The 21,643-nt window shown below is 43.7% G+C and overlaps 4 protein-coding genes and 1 long non-coding RNA gene across 5 annotated transcripts in view; 3 read left to right on the plus strand and 2 right to left on the minus strand.

Moving 5' to 3' along the window:
• The first annotated feature begins 318 nt into the window (after window positions 1-318).
• Window positions 319-1,604, plus strand: LOC113471319. Its single transcript, XM_026830387.1, has 3 exons — window positions 319-796; window positions 997-1,201; window positions 1,290-1,604. The coding sequence occupies exons 1-3, from the start codon at window positions 357-359 to the stop codon at window positions 1,602-1,604; spliced, it is 960 nt and encodes a 319-aa protein (XP_026686188.1). The 5' UTR covers window positions 319-356.
• A 3,418-nt stretch (window positions 1,605-5,022) lies between these two features.
• LOC113471320 lies at window positions 5,023-5,803 on the plus strand. The gene is made up of 2 exons (XM_026830388.1): window positions 5,023-5,170; window positions 5,319-5,803. The coding sequence occupies exons 1-2, from the start codon at window positions 5,026-5,028 to the stop codon at window positions 5,801-5,803; spliced, it is 630 nt and encodes a 209-aa protein (XP_026686189.1). The 5' UTR covers window positions 5,023-5,025.
• Window positions 5,804-6,538: 735 nt separating this feature from the next.
• Window positions 6,539-9,498, plus strand: LOC103518649. Its single transcript, XM_008483728.2, has 3 exons — window positions 6,539-7,353; window positions 7,980-8,839; window positions 9,259-9,498. Exons 1-3 carry the CDS (start codon window positions 6,539-6,541, stop codon window positions 9,486-9,488), a joined length of 1,905 nt encoding a protein of 634 aa, XP_008481950.1. The 3' UTR covers window positions 9,489-9,498.
• Window positions 9,499-10,689: 1,191 nt separating this feature from the next.
• On the minus strand, window positions 10,690-12,090 carry LOC113471318. The gene is made up of 2 exons (XR_003394063.1): window positions 11,179-12,090; window positions 10,690-10,916 (listed from the first exon to the last, which is right to left on the minus strand). It is a non-coding gene; the product is annotated as an uncharacterized LOC113471318 (long non-coding RNA).
• Window positions 12,091-12,480: 390 nt separating this feature from the next.
• LOC103518650 (GDNF-inducible zinc finger protein 1-like) overlaps window positions 12,481-21,643 on the minus strand; it is a 17,139-nt gene continuing 7,976 nt past the window's right edge. The window contains exons 8-19 of the mRNA XM_026830389.1: window positions 20,770-20,828; window positions 20,413-20,600; window positions 20,104-20,185; window positions 19,289-19,455; window positions 18,213-18,308; window positions 17,705-17,881; window positions 17,355-17,461; window positions 17,035-17,218; window positions 15,538-15,821; window positions 13,596-13,783; window positions 13,046-13,280; window positions 12,481-12,489 (exon numbers count right to left, since the gene is read on the minus strand). Of these exons, the coding sequence (XP_026686190.1) occupies window positions 12,481-12,489; window positions 13,046-13,280; window positions 13,596-13,783; window positions 15,538-15,821; window positions 17,035-17,218; window positions 17,355-17,461; window positions 17,705-17,881; window positions 18,213-18,308; window positions 19,289-19,455; window positions 20,104-20,185; window positions 20,413-20,600; window positions 20,770-20,828 (1,776 nt within the window). The remainder of the gene's footprint in view (window positions 12,490-13,045; window positions 13,281-13,595; window positions 13,784-15,537; window positions 15,822-17,034; window positions 17,219-17,354; window positions 17,462-17,704; window positions 17,882-18,212; window positions 18,309-19,288; window positions 19,456-20,103; window positions 20,186-20,412; window positions 20,601-20,769; window positions 20,829-21,643) is intronic.

A 21,643-nucleotide genomic window follows, 5' to 3' on the forward strand; every position in this document is an offset into this window, starting at 1 on the left:
TGAGAATAAACATCTAAACCTGAGATTTCGAACTAAAAAAACCAATTAGAGGACACAAAGAATATACATACCTGTGGTTTTTGCTTTACATATAAGTTAAAGAGGAAACTCAATTACTCGATAATTCTTTAAAATTTTTAAACCCATACGTTTCATCCCACATTTCAATTGAGAATAAACATCTAAACCTGAGATTTCGAACTAAAAAAACCAATTAGAGGACACAAAGAATATACATACCTGTGGTTTTTGTTCTCAGACAATATGCTATCCATTTAGGGATAAGAGCGCCTGAGGGTGATGGAGTTGCGCGTGGAAATACACGTGCGGCTGCCATCGCCGCTTGGAATCTCATTATGACAAACCCCGGTGGAATAGGTTGGTTAAACGAGGGATGCAACCCGCATCATGTGATCGAAAACCCGCTCTACGAGGGAGTCAATATGCTACCCACCTATGGTGGTCTGCTTGACCCCGTTGCTGCGGATTCCATCCTGGTCGCGGATCCCCTCCCGAACCCGCCTATCTATCAGAACATTATCGCCGCACTCCAAGCGCTATCAAACGCGTCTGGCAGACAAGGCGAGGAGGTCAGAAGCCTCATTTCGATCCTGGAAACGGTCTGTCCAAAGTGGAAAATTTCACTGGCTATGCTCAATGAGCATATAAGGACGACTGGTGAGACAGGGTTCAGATTGACAACAGCAAAAGTCTTTGCAATGGAAGGCCAGGATGAAATATACGACAATAATGCACATACCACCCAGAGGCAGATTGTGATCGATGTATCTCTGAGTTCGCACATACCACCCAGAGGCAGATTGTGATTGATGTATCTCTGAGTTCGTTCGGATTGTTGCTCCGCCAAATGCCACGCATCTACTCTCCAAGTGACAAGATTGATTCCGCAGCAGCCGAAGTTTGAGAGTGTATTCTCCTCCGAACTGCAACGTTTCTTCAATTCAATCATACGTGCGAGAGCGATTGCGCTCTGAGTTCGTTCGGATTGTTGCTCCGCCAAATGCCACACATCTACTCTCTAAGTGACAAGATTCCGCAGCAGCCGAAGTTTGAGAGTGTATTCTCCTCCGAACTGCAACGTTTCTTCAATTCAATCATACGTGCGAGAGCGATTGCGAACGCGGACGGCAGAGCTGAGATTGCGAAATCAAAGAAGGAGTTGATCAGGGTAGCCATGGAGGTGGGTGAGATGAGCGTAATAAAGGACGTTCTCTCCATGAGTCTGGATACGATGATCAAAGAAGGAGTTGATCAGGGTAGCCATGGAGGTGGGTGAGATGAGCGTAATAAAGGACGTTCTCTCCATGAGTCTGGATACGATGAAGCATTTGTTTACAATTGACCCAGTCAATGCTGTTAGCGCGCATTTCGATGACGTGAAAACATTGATGATGGAGCCCGTCTATGATATGATTCAGGCATGTCCTGAATTATATGGCTTCACAAATTCGATCGTACACTCGCTTGATCATGTTGAGATCGTCGACAGAAACTCATATAATGAGCGAATATCACTCGGAATGTTAACGAGTAACACGACAGCTAGGGTGCGAAACCCCGAGAGACGACAGAAACTCATATAATGAGCGAATATCACTCGGAATGTTAACGAGTAACACGACAGCTAGGGTGCGAAACCCCGAGAGAAGAATGATACGCATGTCCCTCGATGAGATGAGGAGGCATCTGTATGACGGAGATTTGCTATCCGCCATACGAGAGGTCCAGAAGGATTTTTTTTACCTGCCTCGGTGGTGTAGTGGTCAAGGCGCTCGCCTGGTAAACAGGAGGGCGTGGGTTCAATCCCAGCCGAGGTATGGAAACCTGCCTCGGTGGTGTAGTGGTCAAGGCGCTCGCCTGGTAAACAGGAGGGCGTGGGTTCAATCCCAGCCGAGGTATGGAAAATGATAGGAAAATTCTACTCTGAATTATCAGCGGATCAGTTGTACCAACTTTACAACGTTTTCAAGTGAGTACATATTTTTAATCCGGCTCGAAGGACCGCAAATACCGCAATATGACCCAAAAACTACATTCAGTTTTAGGGTTATTTTGTGTCCTTTGGGCCGTATCAAAAATAAATCAATAGTAAGTCAATAAATTAAGATAGGACGATTCAACCAATCAGATGATCGGAAAATTCTACTCTGAATTGTCAGCGGATCAGTTGTACCAACTTTACAACGTTTACAAGTGAGTACATATTTTCAATTCGGCCCGAAAGGACCACATAATAACCGGAAAACTATGTAGTATACATACATTTTAAGGTTATTTTGTGGCCCTTCGGGCCGGATTAAAATTAAATACATAGTTTTTTCCTTGACTAGTTATTTTTCCTTCTTTCTTTTGAAGAGGTTGAGCCGGGATAGTTGGTTTGGACGCATCCTGTTTCCTAACCCCTAGGTTGCGGGTCCGATTCCCGATGAGGCGAACTGTATCCTAAAACAGTTGAGGTTCGTTCTCGGAACGGCTGACTTTCTCCTGTCCTGTTTTCCTCCTCTCGATTTCGGGACGATAAGACCTCTGTCTCTCATCTTGTTCTCAGGTAGTCAGGTCCCATAAGCTTTGTGAAAGACAATATACAGTCTGTTTGTTACATTTCCCTCTATCAAACCTCTTGAAGAGCCAGCCTAGTTATCTTAGTTGGTAGCGCGTCTGCCTTGTAAGCGCTAGGCCGCGGGTTCGATTTCGATTCCCGCCCGGGGCGGATTTTATTCTGATGGGATAATGTTCGTTCTCGGAACGGCTGGCTTTCTCCTATCCTGTCTTCCTTTAACGTCACTTTATAACATGTTTGTAGAGTCCTGGGCTGTATCAGGTTCCAGTCCAGGAACCTAAGGCCAGTCACTCTTTATCAGGTAGAGCTGATGAGGTCTACCTGATAGTGAGTGGCTGGACTTACCTTGCTCTGAATCAACGCCGTCCAACATCGTCTTCTCATAACTCCTTCCTTTGCGGCCCGTCGGGGGAACTGGCGCCTTCCCAACTTCCAAATTGGGCGGCGAACGCAACTCCATTCCCGTCGCTCCTGCACTACTCCGCGCCCCGCAGACAAAAATAGTCCCGAGCGGGCCAGCCGGGTTCAACACGGTTGGGAGAGCTTTCTTCCCTACCTCCAAAGTCGCCGGCGAACGCGACTCCATTCCGGTCCCTGCACTGCTTCGCGCTCCACAGACAAAAATAGTCCCGGGCAGCCCAGCCGGGTTCAACGCGTTTAATTCCTTTGTTGGACTTTTAAGAACGCTCGACTTTCGTGTCTCTTGCGCGCTTTGATCTCGACCCTCCCCGTTCCCAGACAAGTTCACGCCACCCAGGCCTCCCACCTGCCCCCTCTCCAAGTCTTCAGCAGTCTCCAAATCCCGCCCGAAGGGTCGAAAGAGAGTCTCAAAGGCTCGGACGATCTCGGAAACTCACGAGAAAAGACGGATTCGTCCGAAGAGATGAAGTCGCGTTCGTGGAATTACCGGAGCCGTTTGGATCGGCTGAGCCGGCTTAACAAAGGAGATCACCGGAGTGATCCGGAATCCGACACACCAGAAGCGTGGCTATCCGATGACGCGCAAACCAAATTTCAACGCTACAAAGACAGGCGAAGCCGGATGTGGAATTTCACGTTAAATGACCGTCGGCGAATGCGATCTGTGACGGACGGATCCGGAATGCGGTTGATTACAGACGGATCCGTCGGGAAACGCCTGTCAGTTCCGTCCGCCACGGAAGGGTTCCGCAAACGCCCGTCTGAAGCGCCGTCAAGTAAATCGGACTCGATTGAGGCCGAAGTGTACCTTCAAGACAGTCTGTGTGACACGGAAAAGACGTACTTTCAAATTGTTCAGCGGTTGCGCGAGATTGCCGACCGGAACAAGAACCTGTTAAAGAGCTTTAAGAAGAGATCTGATGATGCCCTCGATGGGAGTGCGTCTGAAAAAGATTTCCTACATATGAACGATGGACAGAGTTTCCTGAAAGATAGTGGTCGACGACGGACGGGAGGGAAGAAAGTTGATCGGAATGATGATACGATGGAGGGTGAGGTGAAACACAGCAAGCCGTGCACTCGGGTGATGAACACTCACGTCAACAAAGCCGAAGCTCACGGGACACAGAAGAGCCCGATGAAAACGAAAGCCAGCCGTGAGGAGGGGTCACGATGGACGACGGGAGGGAAGAAAGTTGATCGGAATGATGATACGATGGACGGTGAGGTGAAACACAGCAAGCCGTGCACTTGGGTGATGGACACTCACGTCAACAAAGCCGAAGCTCACGGGACACAGAAGAGCCCGATGAAAACGAAAGCCAGCCGTGAGGAGGGGTCACGATGGACTGGGCGATGAACACTCACGTCAACAAAGCCGAAGCTCACGGGACACAGAAGAGCCCGATAAAAACGAAAGCCAGCCGTGAGGAGGGGTCGCGATGGACTCGGGCGTTGTACCGCGGCCGATACGTGGAACCCGGGTTTCCGTCCATCGGAAAGTGCTTTGAGAAGACCGCGGAGAAAGCACGATGGACTCGGGCGTTGTACCGCGGCCGATACGTGGAACCCGGGTTTCCGTCCATCGGAAAGTGCTTTGAGAAGACCGCGGAGAAAGACTCCACCATAGACGCTACCGTGAAGGCGCGGGATCGCTTCGGCTGGTTTCGATCCAACCCGTCCACCTTTTGCGTCTCAGAGTGTTCGAAAACGCGGACCTGCACCACGTACGGACGGACGTCCAATCACAGCCGGCTCTCTTGTGACTCCCTCCTTTCTGGGAGGTCTAGACGCCGCGCGGGCCGCAGTCTTGGTACGGAGGACACAAAAAGTCGCCAGAGCAGTTGGAGAGACGTGCTCAAGAATTTGACCGCCAGAGAGGCGTCGATTGACGACATGGATAGTGCGAGAGAAGAAACTCTTCCACCGCCACCACGTCGGAGCAAATGGGGTTTCTCTCGGGCCATGCTGAACGGAAAGGAGAGAGTTCTGCGAAAAAAGCCAGAGAGGCGTCGATTGACGACATGGATAGTGCGAGGGAAGAAACTCTTCCACCGCCACCACGTCGGAGCAAATGGGGTTTCTCTCGGGCCATGCTGAACGGAAAGGAGAGAGTTCTGCGAAAAACGAACCAAGAGGGAGGAAAACTGGCTAGGAAAGCCAAGGGAGGCAAAGTATGCGAGTCTTTTGATAGGCCAAAAGCGGAAGACGCTCTAGATAAGGACAAAAATAGAGTGACGCGCCGCCGTTTAGTGTCAAAGAGAAAGCTGGAGGCACCTCGTGTCTATTTCAAAGAGCATCCCCGCTACGTTAGGAGGCAAAGTATGCGAGTCTTTTGATAGGCCAGAAGCGGAAGACGCTCTAGATAAGGGCAAAAATAGAGTGACGCGCCGCCGTTTAGTGTCAAAGAGAAAGCTGGAGGCACCTCGTGTCTATTTCAAAGAGCATCCCCGCTACGTTCCGGCGGACTACTGCGAACCGGAGCCAAAGCCGTACAAGAAGAAGTTCCGCATCACCATCAAGAAGAAGAACAAAAGCCGCGGGCGACACGCGTGCACCTGTCAAGAACGCTGGGAAACCCGGAGGCATGAACAAGCGTGTCACAAACCTGCCAGGCCGGGAGGTCACAGACACGGACAGACTGACGCAAGAATGCCAAAGGTTGACAGTGGTCAGGCTGACGCAAGAGTGCGAAAGGTTGACGCAAAGCCGGATGGATGTCGAACGGGACCTCCGTCAGGGCGCTCCAGACCGTCCATAACGACGGAGCCGGTACAATCGTTACGTCTCGATTCTCTCTGACGAGATTATTGGGTGACGGCCGTGGCCAGAAAGGTTCGGACTGTTCCCGTGTGGAAGGCTCAGCGTCGCCGGTTTTTGGACTGAAAAGCCTCGGCTCGGGTGTCCACTGAGGGAATGTTTCGCGTTCAGGAGAAAGTTTCATCCCGCTGGACCCGCTGGACTCTTTCCCTGGAAGCGTTGCCTCGAAAGGTTGCGTCTCATGTTGGGGTTCGCCACGTGTTCCGTACTTTGGAGAATCCGTTCGGGGCCCGGAATTCAATATGGTGTCGTATCTGGTTTGAAGCTGAGTGGAAATTTCGGAGCCATCGAGGACAGACAGTCCGGGAGGGATCTGTTGCGATTCAGAGGGCAAAGAGGATTCCCGCGACCGAACGGGTAAGGATTGTCTCAGATCAGAGGGTGAAGGTTGTCTTGGTGGACACAAGTTGCAAGGACGTCTGTCTTCATTACTTGGAGCTTTCCTTGATTCGTAGTGCGAAGAGGCTTGTTTAGAATCGAGACGTAACGATTGTACCGGCTCCGTCGTTATGGACGGTCTGGAGCGCCCTGACGGAGGTCCCGTTCGACATCCATCCGGCCTTGCGTCAACCTTTCGCACTCTTGCGTCAGCCTGACCACTGTCAACCTTTGGCATTCTTGCGTCAGCCTGTCCGTGTCTGTGACCTCCCGGCCTGGCAGGTTTGTGACACGCTTGTTCATGCCTCCGGGTTTCCCAGCGTTCTTGACAGGTGCACCATGAAACTTTCTCCTGAACGCGAAACCTTCCCTCAGTGGACACCCCAGCCGAGGCTTTTCAGTCCAAAATCCGCCGACGCTGAGCCTTCCACACGGGAACAGTCCGAACCTTTCTGGACACGGCCGTCACCCAATAATCTCGTCAGAAACCCCTCCACAAGGGAACAGTCCGAACCTTTCAACTGGCCACGACCATCACCCAATAATCTCGTCAAAGGGAGCATTGATAACACCAGAGAAACGATTAACACGAAGGCAGTCGATACTGACTCTCCAGGCGATCAACCGACCACCACTTCCGACACCGGCGAGGACGTTCAACACGATCACTCCCAACGGACCTCATTTCTTTCCACGCCGTCTCAACACGATCACTCCCAACGGACCTCGTTTCTTTCCACGCCGTCCAACAGCATCAAACGTGTTCACTTCAAGGAGAGTCTGAACTCTTGCTTCTATTACAACCTGAGCGATAACTCCACCGATACGCTCAACTCTCGGAAAGGCAAAAAGGGCAGCCCCGTGAATGATAAGGGACTTCGCTCCAACCGTGAAAAGACACAACTGGACGGGCAAGCGTTCAGACCATCGGACAACGGCCCGACCGAAAATCCGTTCAACCTAGAAAAGCTCTTCCAGCCGCCTCCGAAGGCGTTCAAACCAACGGACAGTATGGAGTGGGCTTTCAGTTTGGGGGAAATGTTGCCGGGAGGGAAAGGTTCGCAGACCAAGGACAGTTTAGACAAGCGTGTGAATCCGTTCAACTCCAACACCGGCGAAGAGAAAAACGACAAATTCATGGATTGTCCGGTCAGGTAAGGATGAAGAATAGGAGAGAATCAATTCTTTAGGTTCAGAAGGATAAGGCCAGTCACTCGCTACAGCTTTTCTGATAGCTCGGGGACAGTCGCAGAAGTTGAGAGCTACCCTTCCATAAGAATTCCCATGAACCAAAAATTTAGGTCGTAATTTTTTGGTTCCCAGACTAAAAGGTAGCTCGCTAAGGGTCTCCTAGTCATCTGAGTAGCTCGTGACCAATAAAAGGTCGACGAACCCTGGTCTACATCATGTATTTTCCGCAACACCACTGTAATCGTATACCATGAATTTTTCTAACCCAAACAGGACACAACTGTTCGCGCAAAGCCCCGACCATCGACGTCCGGAAGATTTCGATTTCCAAGAAGTGGAACTTGCGTCCAACGTTTACGATGACGTTGAGAGACCCGTCGTCCACGGACGACCTTTCGACGGAAACGGTCAACCCTTAGTGACCAAACATTCCGTCGCAAACTGCGATCAACTTTCCGTCAATAAAAACAACCTTCCCGCGGTAAACGGCGTTTCGGCCGCATAAAAGGTTGACGAACCCTGGTCAACATCATGTATTTTCCGCAACACCACTGTAATCGTATACCATGAATTTTTCTAACCCAAACAGGACACAAATGTTCGCGCAAAGCCCCGACCATCGACGTCCGGAAGATTTCGATTTCCAAGAAGTGGAACTTTCGTCCAACGTCTACGATGACGTTGAGAGACCCGTCGTCCACGGACGACCTTTCGACGCAAACGGTCAGCCCTTAGTGACCAAACATTCCGTCGCAAACTGCGATCAACTTTCCGTCAATAAAAACAACCTTCCCGCGGTAAACGGCGTTTCGGCCGACTCCAAGGAACCATCACAGCTGCCTCCTTCAGCGAAGGCTGTCTCGTTCCATTCGCCTAAACTGGCTGGACCGAAAGATTCCCTCAAACTGGCCGGAAGAGGCTTCCAAGATGGGCGGAATTTGGAAGCTGTAAAAGAATCCAAAATGGGCGGAAGAGGCGTGAAAGACGGGCGGGATTTGGAGACTGCTAAAGACTTGGAGAGGGGGCAGGTGGGAGGCCTGGGTGGCGTGAACTTGTCTGGGAACGGGGAGGTTCGAGATCAAAGCGCACAAGAGACACGAAAGTTGAGCGTTCTTAAAAGTCCAACAAAGGAATTAAACGCGTTGAACCCGGCTGGGCTGCCCGGGACTATTTTTGTCTGTGGAGCGCGAAGCAGTGCAGGGACCGGAATGGAGTCGCGTTCGCCGGCGACTTTGGAGGTAGGGAAGAAAGCTCTCCCAACCGTGTTGAACCCGGCTGGCCCGCTCGGGACTATTTTTGTTTGCGGGGCGCGGAGTAGTGCAGGAGCGACGGGAATGGAGTTGCGTTCGCCGCCCAATTTGGAAGTTGGGAAGGCGCCAGTTCCCCCGACGGGCCGCAAAGGAAGGAGTTATGAGAAGACGATGTTGGACGGCGTTGATTCAGAGCAAGGTAAGTCCAGCCACTCACTATCAGGTAGACCTCATCAGATCTACCTGATAGTGAGTGACTGGCCTTAGGTTCCTGGACTGGAACCTGATACAGCCCAGGACTCTACAAAAAAGTGGGAACGAACCTTATCTGTTCAGGATAAAATCCGCCCCTGGTAGGACTTTAACACGAGGCCTAGCTCGTACAAGGCAGACCCACTACCTCGTACTGAAAGCGAAGAGAGAAGAAAGACAGAATAGGAGAAAGCCAGCCGTTGCGGGAACGAACCTTATCTGTTCAGGATAAAATCCGCCCCTGGTAGGACTTTAACACGAGGCCTAGCTCGTACAAGGCAGACCCACTACCCTCCAACCTAACTAGACTGGCAATGACATTTTTTTGTAACCACCCTATACTCTGGTTTCACCTCTATCCCCTAGGGACGCCACCGTCACTGTGCATTACATGTGACATGTGTCCGCACTGCACCCATACGCCAACCAGCGGCAGTAAAAACCTACGCATAGAAGTGAACCTGGCTCCGCTGTGTAATCTACTGAATCGGGTGAAAACCGGTCTGGTGTATGTACGATACTTGGGATGTAAGACGTTCCTGCAAATGTCCGCGGTGGGCGAAAAGGTTAGTGTGCAGGATGAGAATGTGAAATAAATGTGGATGTACGTAACCAACCTATACTCTGGGTTCACCTCTATCCCCTAGGGGCGCCACCGTCACTGTGCATTACATGTGACATGTGTCCGCACTGCACCCATACGCCAACCAGCGGCAGTAAAAACCTACGCATAGAAGTAAAATCATGACTTACAAAACCCAAAGTACTACCCAGTGTTGCCGATGAGCGAGAGATATACATTTGGACTCAGTGTCATGAACGAAATCATGACTTACAAAACCCAAAGTACTACCCAGTGTTGCCGATGAGCGAGAGATATACATTTGGACTCAGTGTCATGAACGAAATCATGACTTACAAAACCCAAAGTACTACCCAGTGTTGCCGATGAGCGAGAGATATACATTTGGACTCAATGTCATGAACAAAATCATGACTTACAAAACCCAAAGTACTACTCAGTGTTGCCGATGCACGAGACATATACATTTGGACTGAGTGTCATGAACGAAATCATAACTTACAAATTTAAATGTGTGTTGTTTTTTTTTTCTTTTTTTAATCAATTTGTTCATAAGTTTGGATTCATTTCAAAAATGTCGAAGTGGGCTGTCTATTCTTTTCATGAAAAAGAATTTTTTCAAGAACTTTTCAGTCGTGAATAATTTGTGAGTTTTTTAGTAAATAAAGTGAATTTTGAGCTAAAATTGCAATTTTCAAGTAGTGCAACAAATGTTCTGTAACCGTAAGTCACGAACTCTGTAAAAGAACACCTTCAATTGTTCAAGAATTCGAATTTTAGTCGAATTTGCAACCAAACTTAACTTGCACTTTGACAAACAAACAACTCCTACGACAAAACAATACAGACATAGGTATTAACTTCGAATCACTAAAGGACAAACTAAATAACCAAGACTGGACTTGTATAACGAACTCCGATGACGTCAACTTCACTGCTAACAGGCCGCGTTCTGTGTGACCGGTCCTTTAGGCTTGTCTCTCATTGTAAGCGTAGACGACTAGACGCGCGTAGTCGCCTGCAAAACCAAATCTATGAAAGTGATAGAGACCCTCTATAGACCTTTATCAATTACAAAAGTAGCCAACCTAGTTAGATTCGTTTCTAGTGCGTCTGCCTTGTAAGTGCTAGGCCGCGGGTTCGATTCCCACCCGGGGCGGATTTTGTCCTGAAGGGATAATGTTCGTTCCGGGCTTTCAATCACAAATCTTCACTTTGTTCTGAAATTTTTACCTACCATTGTTTACATTATTCAGCGCTTCTCAAATTGTAGCTAAGTAACTTTATAGTTAAGACAAAAGAGCACACCTGGTGATTATCACGCCTTGCATTGATAGCAGAGTAGAATACCTGCATACTTGTTTGGTCGCCTGATCTTGAAATCAGTGAATAGGCGCACCTGTTATTACAAATTTATAAAGCTTCTTATTAGACAATCTACCTGTGTGAGTATACCTATTACCTACTCACCTGCCTACTTACAGTGTCAATCTACCTGTGCGAGTATACCTACTCACCTGCCTACTTACAGTGTTGCTCGCCTATTGATACCTACTGATAAGATACCTGTCTCATCAATATTACGCCTGCTATTATGAATGACTATAAGTACAATGTGCTAATCTTTACTTTTTGACAAAATTTAGTATGCTTGTCAAAAGTATGCTCACATTGTTACTTTCTCTGAAATATTGACAGTCTACCTGTGAGTATACCTATTACCTATTCACCTGCCTACTTACAGTGTCAATCTACCTGTGTGAGTATACCTACTCACCTACCTACTTACAGTGTTGCTCGCCTATTGATACCTACTGATAAGATACCTGTCTCATCAATATTACGCCTGCTATTATGAATGACTATAAGTACAATGTGCTAATCTTTACTTTTTGACAAAATTTAGTATGCTTGTCAAAAGTATGCTCACATTGTTACTTTCTCTGAAATATTGACATATCGAGTAATCTTACTAGGAAAATACAAACATATCCTTGACTCTTCTACAATGTGTTCTCTAACTAGACATCAATTACTCAAAGGACAGCCGCTCAAAGGACAGCCAGAAATTTACACACCGACCAGACAAAATCGCAGCCCAGGACAAAATAATCAAGAAACAAGGAAAAATTCTTTTCAATAAAGAACTAAGACTACAAAAATACAGGCAAAGAAGCATAAGGGCCAAGAAGAGGGTGGCAAAAATAAAAAATGTAATGAGTGAGTTGAGGGAAAAATGCCTTGTCCGAGAATAAGGGATTTCCTTTCTGCAAGGGATTTCTTCCAAATCCCTTGCAGAAAGACTTTCTTGTGAAACGTCAGATTCAGAAAGCTCGAGGAAAACGTTTGCAAGAAAAAGTATGATGAGAAGTTGAGATCATTTGCTCTCTCTCTGCACTACATTTCTCCTCGAGCTTATGAATATGTCCGACAGCAATTCGATAGATATGTTTGCCACATTGTAAGACACTTGCTATGTGGTATAAAACTGCACACCACGGCTCAAGTTCTTTCTCAGGACATTACACCTGCATTTCATCTACATCCAGTGGTTCCTATCATTCAAACCTCTTAATCCCTGATGGTTGACAGAATGTCAATTAAACTTAAACAGGATGGTGAATCATATGTCCTATGTCTTGATGTAAATCTTATGTATTATGCTGTTAAACCCGTAAAAAAACACGAGACCTTGTTTAGACTGCTAAGGTAAAGGTACTTTTTAGTCTCATTCGAGCAGGATAAACAAGTTATATTCTATGTCGCTATTTGATCAAGAACGTAAAATCAAGAAGACTGTAAACTGTTTGGTGATTAATATCTCATATTTGACTGACTTGGCAGGGATGAACGCTTTTTTTTTCTTTCTCTAAGTAATTAGTAATAGTAAATAAAGTAATAATAACCATACATTATACCTACTTTCTATTACTAAAGTATAGTATACTAGTTTTTTCACAAATAAAATGGTTTGTTCTAATAAGATCATTTAACACTAATTTTAGCTATAAGGCCTGAAAAAAAAAAAAAAAAAAGTTTTGGCCTTTTTATCATAATTCTTTTTTTTTTTTTTTATAACAAGTTCATCAAATAATAATAATACAATCTCAATCTTCTTCTTCATCTTTTCCCCATGTTCAGATGGGGTTGGTATTGATATGGAATAAGGAAGTTTGGACTAGTCTACTCCCTGTTTATAGTCCCCTAGCTAGATGCTGATCTACTGTCTGTTTATAGTCCCTCAACCAGACAGGCAGAATTATGTATTTGGTACAGAATAAATTATTTTATTCTGTATTAAGCAAGGAATAGAATAACTTTTTTATTTATTTATTTACACGCTAAGCAACAAGGCCATGTGTGAGAATAAATTTAATAGACTTTTTTAAAGAGGTTTGATAGAAGGAACTGTAACTAAGGTCTTATCGTCCCGAAATCGAAGAGAGAAGGAAGACAAGATGGGAGAAAGCCAGCTGCTCCGAGAACGAATATTGTTCGTTCAGGATAATTTTTTTGGTTTTCGTTTTGCAACAGAATCGTCTTACTAGAAGGAAAAAAAGGTCCACGCACCTGATACTTCTTGGTTCCATTGTGGATATTCAAGTGCTTAACCAGTCCGATTTTCTGCGTGAAACTCTTATTACAGAAATGACAAGTAAACGGATGAATTCCACTATGCATTCCCACATGAACTAGTAGTGCTTTCTTCATCTTATATCCCTGGCCACAAATCTCACACACGAACGGTCTCAGATCAGAGTGTGTCTGTATGTGCGCGTTCAATTCTGATACCGTGCGCCTCAATCTTCTTCTTCATCTTTTCCCCATGTTAAGATGGGGTTGGTATTGATATGGCATAAGGAAATTTGGACTAGTCTACTCCCTGTTTATAGTCCCCTAGCTAGATGCTGATCTACTGTCTGTTTATAGTCCCTCAACCAGACAGGCAGAATAATAAAATCTCCCTAAAGAGGAATATAATTACATCTTGAAGAAGACTTGACAGAAAAGGTGTGTAGAATTCAATAGGAGGATATGGAGGGGTAAGATAAAGAAAGGTGCAGTAAAATAAGAAGAGTATTTATTTAGTTACCTAATACTAATAAAAATGGTTACTCACCTCTTACCACACGTAGTACACTGGTATGGTTTCTCTCCCGTGTGAACACGAAAGTGGCGCTTCAAATGGGACGAAGATAACACGGCAAGTCCACACGCCGAGCATTTGATTGGTTTCTCCCCCGAGTGAACCATCTTGTGAATGTAGAACGACTTCTGATGGATGAACCGCTTACCACATAGATCACACTGGAGGGAAATCGAATAGGATGGTAGGATTAAATTTCCTGACTTTCAAGAAGTAAAATTGTCTGGCTGGGGGCTGTTAAACAGGAAGTAGACCAACTTAGTCTGACCGGGGGACTTTGAACAGGGAGTATACCAGCCGGAAATTTCCCTTGCTAAAGAATTAGCAAAGGTTGAGTGCGAAGGGCATGTACTCGTAAAATTTGTAGCCAAAAACCAAGTGTCAGCCCAAACAAAAGCTGATTGAATTACCTCTTTCTTAGCCACTTTTTGTTTCTGCTTTGTTTTACTTCTTCGTTTCTTGGACTTTTTGGTCTTTGGTTTGACAGGAATGTCTTTAGTTACCTCTTTCTTAGCCACTTTTTGTTTCTGCTTTGTTTTACTTCTTCGTTTCTTGGACTTTTTGGTCTTTGGTTTGACAGGAATGTCTTCTTGAAAGCTGATTGAGAGGCTAAACGCCAACCCCGTCTGTACACGGGAAAAGGCGAAGAAAAAGAAGATGTCTTCTTGCTTGATCTTAATGGAAGGAATTTCATCTTCTGTGTCAGTAGTCTTTGGTAGTTTTCTGAAATAATGAAGAAGAACAATAAATTATTGTAAAAAGTACCTACCTACTTATTTCTATTCTAATTTTTTATCATTGTAATTACATGCTTTAACGCTATTATAAATTGCAATATTGAATTGTTCAGCTAAAGGGTATATTTCTTACTTTGAGTCTACTTAAATCTTTGAATATATTTCCTACTTTGACAGTCTAAATCTAAAGCACTGTAATATTTCAAGTTGAACCAATATATTTCAAGTTCTCATAGGACCAAAATTACACATAATGTACTTTTTAAAGTGCCTTGATCCTTATGAATGTAAGATGAAAGACACTCACAAGTTACATGGAAAGTCTGTTGATTCTGTCTGGCATGCTACCCCATCTACTACATTCTCCTCGACCAACTGACTGTACAGGGCTGATTGAGAGGCTAAACGCCAACCCAGTCTGTACACGGGAAAAGGCGAAGAAAAAGAAGACGTAATATAAATGAGATTGTTCCCACTACACATAGTTGACATATTACTTATCCTCATTTCATTTCGAACCTGAATTCCAAAAGAATGATGGTTTTGGGTGTGATATTTGTTATTAAATAAATGTTTCTAATCAATTGAGACATGCGCCGCAGGCGATTTCTTCAAGAATATAAGTTACCTGGAATCGTGTGCATGGTTTTGGCTATGATATTCAACCAGTCAGAGGTTACTTGTTATAAAATAAAGGTTTCTAACTAATTGAGACATGCGCCGCAGGCGATTTCTTCAAGAATATAAGTTACCTGGAATCGTGTGGATCCAGTGTGGATGGGCAAATGTTTCTGCAGTCCCACCTTCTGAGTGAAGCTCTTGTTACAGAACGAGCAGGTAAATGGGTTTATCCCATTATGCATGCCCACATGAACGAGTAGTGCTTTCTTCATTTTATATCCCTGGCCACAAATCTCACACACGAACGGTCTCAGATCAGAGTGTGTCTGTATGTGCGCGTTCAATTCTGATACCGTGCGCCAGACGTAATTTAAATGAGATTGTTCCCACTACACATAGTTGACATATTATCCTCATTTCATTTCGAACCTGAATTCCAAAAGAATGATGGTTTTGGCTGTGATATTCAACCAGTCAGAGGTTATTTGTTATTAAATAAATGTTTCTAATCAATTGAGACATGCGCCGCAGGCGATTTCTTCAAGAATATAAGTTACCTGGAATCGTGTGGACCCAGTGTGGATGGGCAAATGTTTCTGCAGTCCCACCTTCTGAGTGAAGCTCTTGTTACAGAACGAGCAGGTAAATGGGTTTATCCCATTATGCATGCCCACATGAACGAGTAGTGCTTTCTTCATTTTATATCCCTGGCCACAAATCTCACACACGAACGGTCTCAGATCAGAGTGTGTCTGTATGTGCGCGTTCAATTCTGATACCGTGCGCCATTTCTTGCCGCATGTTGGACACTCATGTATCAGAGGCATGCACGCACGCTCTCCTGTGAGAAAGAAAAAAAAACCTATAGTAAGAAAACATTCCTGTGAAACCAAAGGCCAAAAAGTCCAAGAAACGAAGAAGTAAATCAAAGCAGAAAGGAATTTGATCTTAATGGAAGGAACATCATCTTCTGTGTCAGTGGTCTTTGGTAGTTTTCTGAAATAATTGTGAAAAAAATCATTTTCTATAAATTAGGTACTTATTGTAAATAGTCTACTTTTCTCTCTCATAACTATTATTTTAATTAGATGCTTTAACACTTTAATAACAAGGTTGTTTAGGGATACTACAATACTCTTCTTCATAATAAAGTGGTGCAATATAAACTGTTGAGCTAAAGCTGCTAAAAAGAATATTTCCTACTTTGACAGTCAAAATCTAAAGAACTGTAATATTTCAAGTTGAAATTATTCTCATAGGACCAAAATAACACAAAAATGTATAGTGCCTTGATCCTGATGAGTGGAAGATAAAACACACTCACAAGTTACATGGAAAGTCTGTTGATTCTGTCTGGCCTATAGTAAGAAAACATTCCTGTGAAACCAAAGGCCAAAAAGTCCAAGAAACGAAGAAGTAAATCAAAGCAGAAAGGAAAAGTGGCCGCCTAGTTAGCTTAGTCGGTGGCGCGTCTGCCTTGTAAGCGCTCGCGGGTTCGATTCCCGCCAGAGGCGGAACTTATTCTGAACGGATAATGTTCGTTCTCGGAACGGCTGATTCTCATATCCTTTCTTTCTTCTCTCTTCGATTTCGGGACGATACTTGCTTTCTTTCCGTATCTAAAAAGATAAGATTCGGGACGATAAGGCCTTGTAGCAGTTATATACAGGGTGGTCCAGAGTTACCTGACGGTTTTGATTGGCCCATTACTTTGTCATAACTTGTCATAGCTTGTTGAAATTAATATCACTAAGTTCAGAACTAAATGAGCTTTCGTTACAATGTAGTCGTGGACCCCACAACATCGAGCTCTCGCTGTGGTGGCATTTCTTAAAAGTAGTGAATTTTTGACTAAAGCTCAGATGAAGTTTCGTACCCATTTTGAATTTCCTACCTCCTCACCTGATCTTCAGTCTCAGCCCTATTTTGTAATTCGTGTCCTGATGAATTTTTCTCCCCCTCTGGCTGCCCAATATTTACCTACAATGTCACCTGATGTCTTTAAAATAGTCTCTAGGTGTTACGATCATCTTTGAGAAGTTAGCAAAACTTACCTACTCGCGAGGTCCGCTTCTTCTTCCCTCCTCCTGATCCAGTCTTAGTCTTTCTCTCTCCTTCTTCTCCTCCTCCAATTTCTTCTTTACACGCCCTTTCTCCTTCACTATATCCTTCTTCTTCCTCTTTTTTCACCACATATTCATCGCCTATCCCATCGTCCGACATATACTTGATGTTCACCACTTGCTGTCCGGAACTGTTGCTTTGAAATTTCTTCTTTACACGCCCTTTCTCCTTCACTATATCCTTCTTCTTTCTCTTTTTTCACCACATATTCATCGCCTATCCCATCGTCCGACATATACTTGATGTTCACCACTTGCTGTCCGGAACTGTTGCTTTGAGAGCCGAGGTTCTCTTTTTCTTTTCGTCGGGCTTTGGAGCGGAGTGTGGAGGTGGGTGACTTTTTCGTCCTGGAAGCATCTGGGAATGGAAAAGGGGTGAAGCGGAAATGAGCCTTGGTGACTTTTAACCTGGATTGAGCCCTAAAATAGTAGGTTAAATGACAAGTCGGTACACAACCACCGCATTGTATCTTCTTATGATATTCACCCACGAAAAAAAAAAAAGAAAAAAAAATATTAAAAAAAAAAATGCAAACAACAGGACTCCTCATTGAGTGTGGAATAACGTAACTAGTTTTGAGAGCCTTATTTAATGCATTACTCAACAGCACTCCTGATTGGGATAGCATTGTGTAAAATACACTGTAGCTAGTTTCTGTTGTAAGTTGGGCGTCACAGATGAAACATTTCCATCCTAACACTTCTGATTCAGCTCTGTCCTCCGGTGACATTTCTAAACCCTGAAGATCCAAGTTTGCTTTATCTGCCTTGAAAACATCTGAAAAGAAAGACATTTGGTGAAGTTTGGCACAAACACATTAAATTCTTGTTTCCTAATAGTTACAACATAACTGCAACCAGAAAACAAGAACTCATGGAGGCAGAAAGTTACACAAGTATAAACAACAGTTGTTTGCTTCTCCTATTTTCTAGTAAAACCTGACACTCATGCCCTTTCTACGAACAATGTAGAGGAAAAAATACCATGCCTTGGCTGGTATTGAACACGTGCCCTTCTGTTTACCAGGTATATTGACCATTACATTACCAGGAGCAGGTAATTATCTAAAATTTCAAAAGTTAGATAGAAAATAGCCTCGTTTACTTACCGCTTTCTGTCATCACTGAATCTTCTGTCTTGGAAGAATCCATGATGACTTCAGGGCAGACTGTTGGATCTAGTGATTCCTCAGATTCCATGGTTGCTAACCAACAAAAATTGGATCACGAATATTTCACGAAATCATCGCAACAAAAACCGATTTAGTTCAATCGTTATTATAAATTATAATTACTTAAATACAAAAAAAAGTAAATTTATTAATTAATAAATTAATTAAAGAAAACATTTTTTTTTCTTCTAGGAATCGGAATCGGAAATGGCTGTTGAGAAATGAGTTGAGAAGCGAGCATTCCCCTGTCTTCGGATCTTATTTCCCCTACTTTAATTTCTTCCCCACCCTGAACTCGGACGACGGCAACAAAGGCCCGTTTACAAGATCGCGATTACGTTAGCAAGGAGAAATTCAAGTAACTAGGTAGGTACCTGTTCGAATCGAAATGGACACTTAAGTACCGTGCTTAGCTACCGTATTAAAGGCGGATTTTATAGATGAGAAATAATGGTTCATCCATTTGAATATGGCAGCAAGGATTCATCTAAAAAGTAGGCTACGTTGCCAAACGTGTCAAAGGTCAACGGTAGAATATCTTTAAAGGAGGAAGGTACATTGCACAGTGCTTCCTCCCACAATGATACTTTTTTTTATGCCGATGGTATTCAGTATTCGTATGTATTCCTAAAAAAAGTAACGAAAAGATGATTTCTTACTAGAATTGAATAATAATAAATTGTTTATTATTATTTTTTTCTATAAAATAGGTATTGTAAATAGTACCTACCTACTTTTCTCTCTCATAATTATTATTTTAATTAGATGCTTTAACACTTTAATAACAAGGTTCTTTGCGCTAGAGATACTACAATACTCTTCTTCATAATAAAGTGGTGCAATATAAACTGTTGAGCTAAAGCTGCTAAAAAGAATATTTCCTACTTTGACAGTCAAAATCTAAAGCACTGTAATATTTCAAGTTGAAATTGTTCTCATAGGACCAAAATTACACAAAAATGTATAGTGCCTTGATCCTGATGAGTGGAAGATAAAACACACTCACAAGTTACATGGAAAGTCTGTTGATTCTGTCTGGCATGCTACCCCATCCACTACATTCTCCTCGACCAACTGACTGTACAGCTCACAGGTTTTCTTATAATCCAACATCAGACTGTTACGTATTGTTCTGCACCTCTCCTCTGCAAGTTCCAAGTCATCAAGTAGGTTGAAACACCTGAAAATATTGAATAGAGATCAGTTTGTTGATCAGGAGGTATCCTTGAGGACTTTATCTTCTGTGCCTCACAATATTTCTTTTTATTTATTCTATAGGCCTCTTTGGGGCTTTTGAAGGCCAATCAAGCTTCTTTAGACCTCTTTGGGGTTTTGAAGAATTTTTTTTTTTTTATGAAAATTGAAAATGCAAAGAAAAATTTCTTCAAATTTAACATTTTTTTTGGCAAAAATGGAATCAAACCCCGCGACCTAGGCTTTTTTACTCTGAGAATGGAAACTTGGACCTTTGACAAGTGGACCAACCATGATTCCTGATTGCGCCGCTCTTACAAGTCGTCTGTCAACGACTTGTCATGTGTCCGAAGTCAATAGCCAAATTGTGGCCAAATTAATTGCTCTGAAGCCACACAACCAACATGCAAGAAAAGCTCTCTCTGTTTTCCAAGTTTTGACAAATAAAGTACTAAGTTTCCTAAGTTTTTTTCCCATACATACCCAAGTTCTTTTCATTTTCCTAAGCTAAGCAAGATAAGTATAAGTTGGTCCTTCAAGCCGTAGAGCGTTTCATCTATTGGTCCTTCGAAGTGGATCCGCCCATCTAATTCCTCTTGTAAAATGCTTACCCTCATCCTCCTTCAACACGTACTTCTCCTCTCCTATCCCATCTTCACTCAGATATTTGACCGTCATGAGAAATAATTTACCAAAGGCCAGGCCAGGACTTTTCCCTGTGAATGCTATATCAATAGTTCTTCAATAATTTGTTTTCACGACCCGAGCGCTTGAGTTATGTAAATGTAATTGCAGTTTCTTTGTGTTATTATGTCACAACTTTGGTGCTCACTGCAGCATTGTAGGATTTTCCCAATATCTCAATAATCCTAAAATTTGACCGTCACCACTTTCCTCGACGGATTGTTGCTGCGAGAACCGAGGTTTTCCTTTTCTTTTCGACAGCCTTTGTTGTCTTTGGAGGTGGAGGCAGAACGTTTCCTCTTTCGCGATTCTGGAACGCCACATGTGGTGTCTTCAACAAGTTGCCCATATAGCTCACAAGTTTTCCTAAAGCCTGATATGAGAGTGATACGTAATGTTCTACATTGCTCTTCTGCTACTTCTAACTCATCAAATAAGTTGAAACATCTGAAAAGTAGATATAATAAACATAAGGGTATAAGGCTTGTCTATTTACCTGAAAGTGGGTCTTTTTTTTCACAGAGGTTTGATGGATGGAACTTAAAGAATGGAGAATTTATTTCAAAATTAGAGATGAAGACAGCATAGGAGAAAGCCAGCCATTCCAAGAACAAACCTCATCTGCGATTCTGGAATAGTGCGTGAATAGAAGGAAATGAAAAGGATCTTTTCATCCTTTCAAAAGAGGGAGCAAAAATGATGCCTATGCTTTAGGAGTAGGAGGTTTTGACTTTTTTCTGTTCTCGGATGTGTTTCACGGCCTTTTTTATTTTGTAGCAGTGAAACAACTACATTGGACTCTTGTGGTCTGTGTCGTAGCATACCCACCCCGTAGTATGTCCCTCATCAGATGGACGAGAAGAGACAGTACTTATGCCTCATGTTTGCCAAATAATGAAAATTGGAGTTCGAAAGTTATCGCGCACATTACAAACTCGATTGCAAAATCACTGAAACTTTTTTGAGATCACTTTTACTGCAAAATCACCGAAACTTCGAGCTCAATTTCATAGCTAAATAAACGAAACTTTCAGTTCGTTCAACAATGAATTCATTACCATCAATAATAAAGAAACACTTTTACCAGAAATGGAATACCGTATGGACCAGTATAAACCCCAATGAAAACAAACTCAGAAGAATAAAAAGCTCGATCACCCCATGGAAAACCTCATCTCAAAAGGCACGGTTGGATGAAGTGTGCCTTATGAGAATGAGAATTGGCCACACTAAGATCACTCATTCACATCTTTTTAAAAGAGAGGAAAGACCAGAATGTGATACCTGTCATGAACCCGTAACAGTAGAACATCTCCTACTCCACTGCAACAAACTAAGATTTAGACCTCCTTCGTTTCTCGGCAACTCCCTTTCCAATATCCTATCCGACAACCCCGATTCTATTTCCACCCTGATGAGATTCCTGAAACGGAATAACTTCCTGAAACACATGTAAACCTTATTTCTTTAAATCCACTAATGGCTGATAA

The sequence above is a fragment of the Diaphorina citri genome, unplaced genomic scaffold (assembly GCF_000475195.1).
Source record: "Diaphorina citri unplaced genomic scaffold, Diaci psyllid genome assembly version 1.1 scaffold2287, whole genome shotgun sequence".
Classification (NCBI taxonomy): Eukaryota; Metazoa; Arthropoda; class Insecta; order Hemiptera; family Psyllidae; genus Diaphorina; species Diaphorina citri.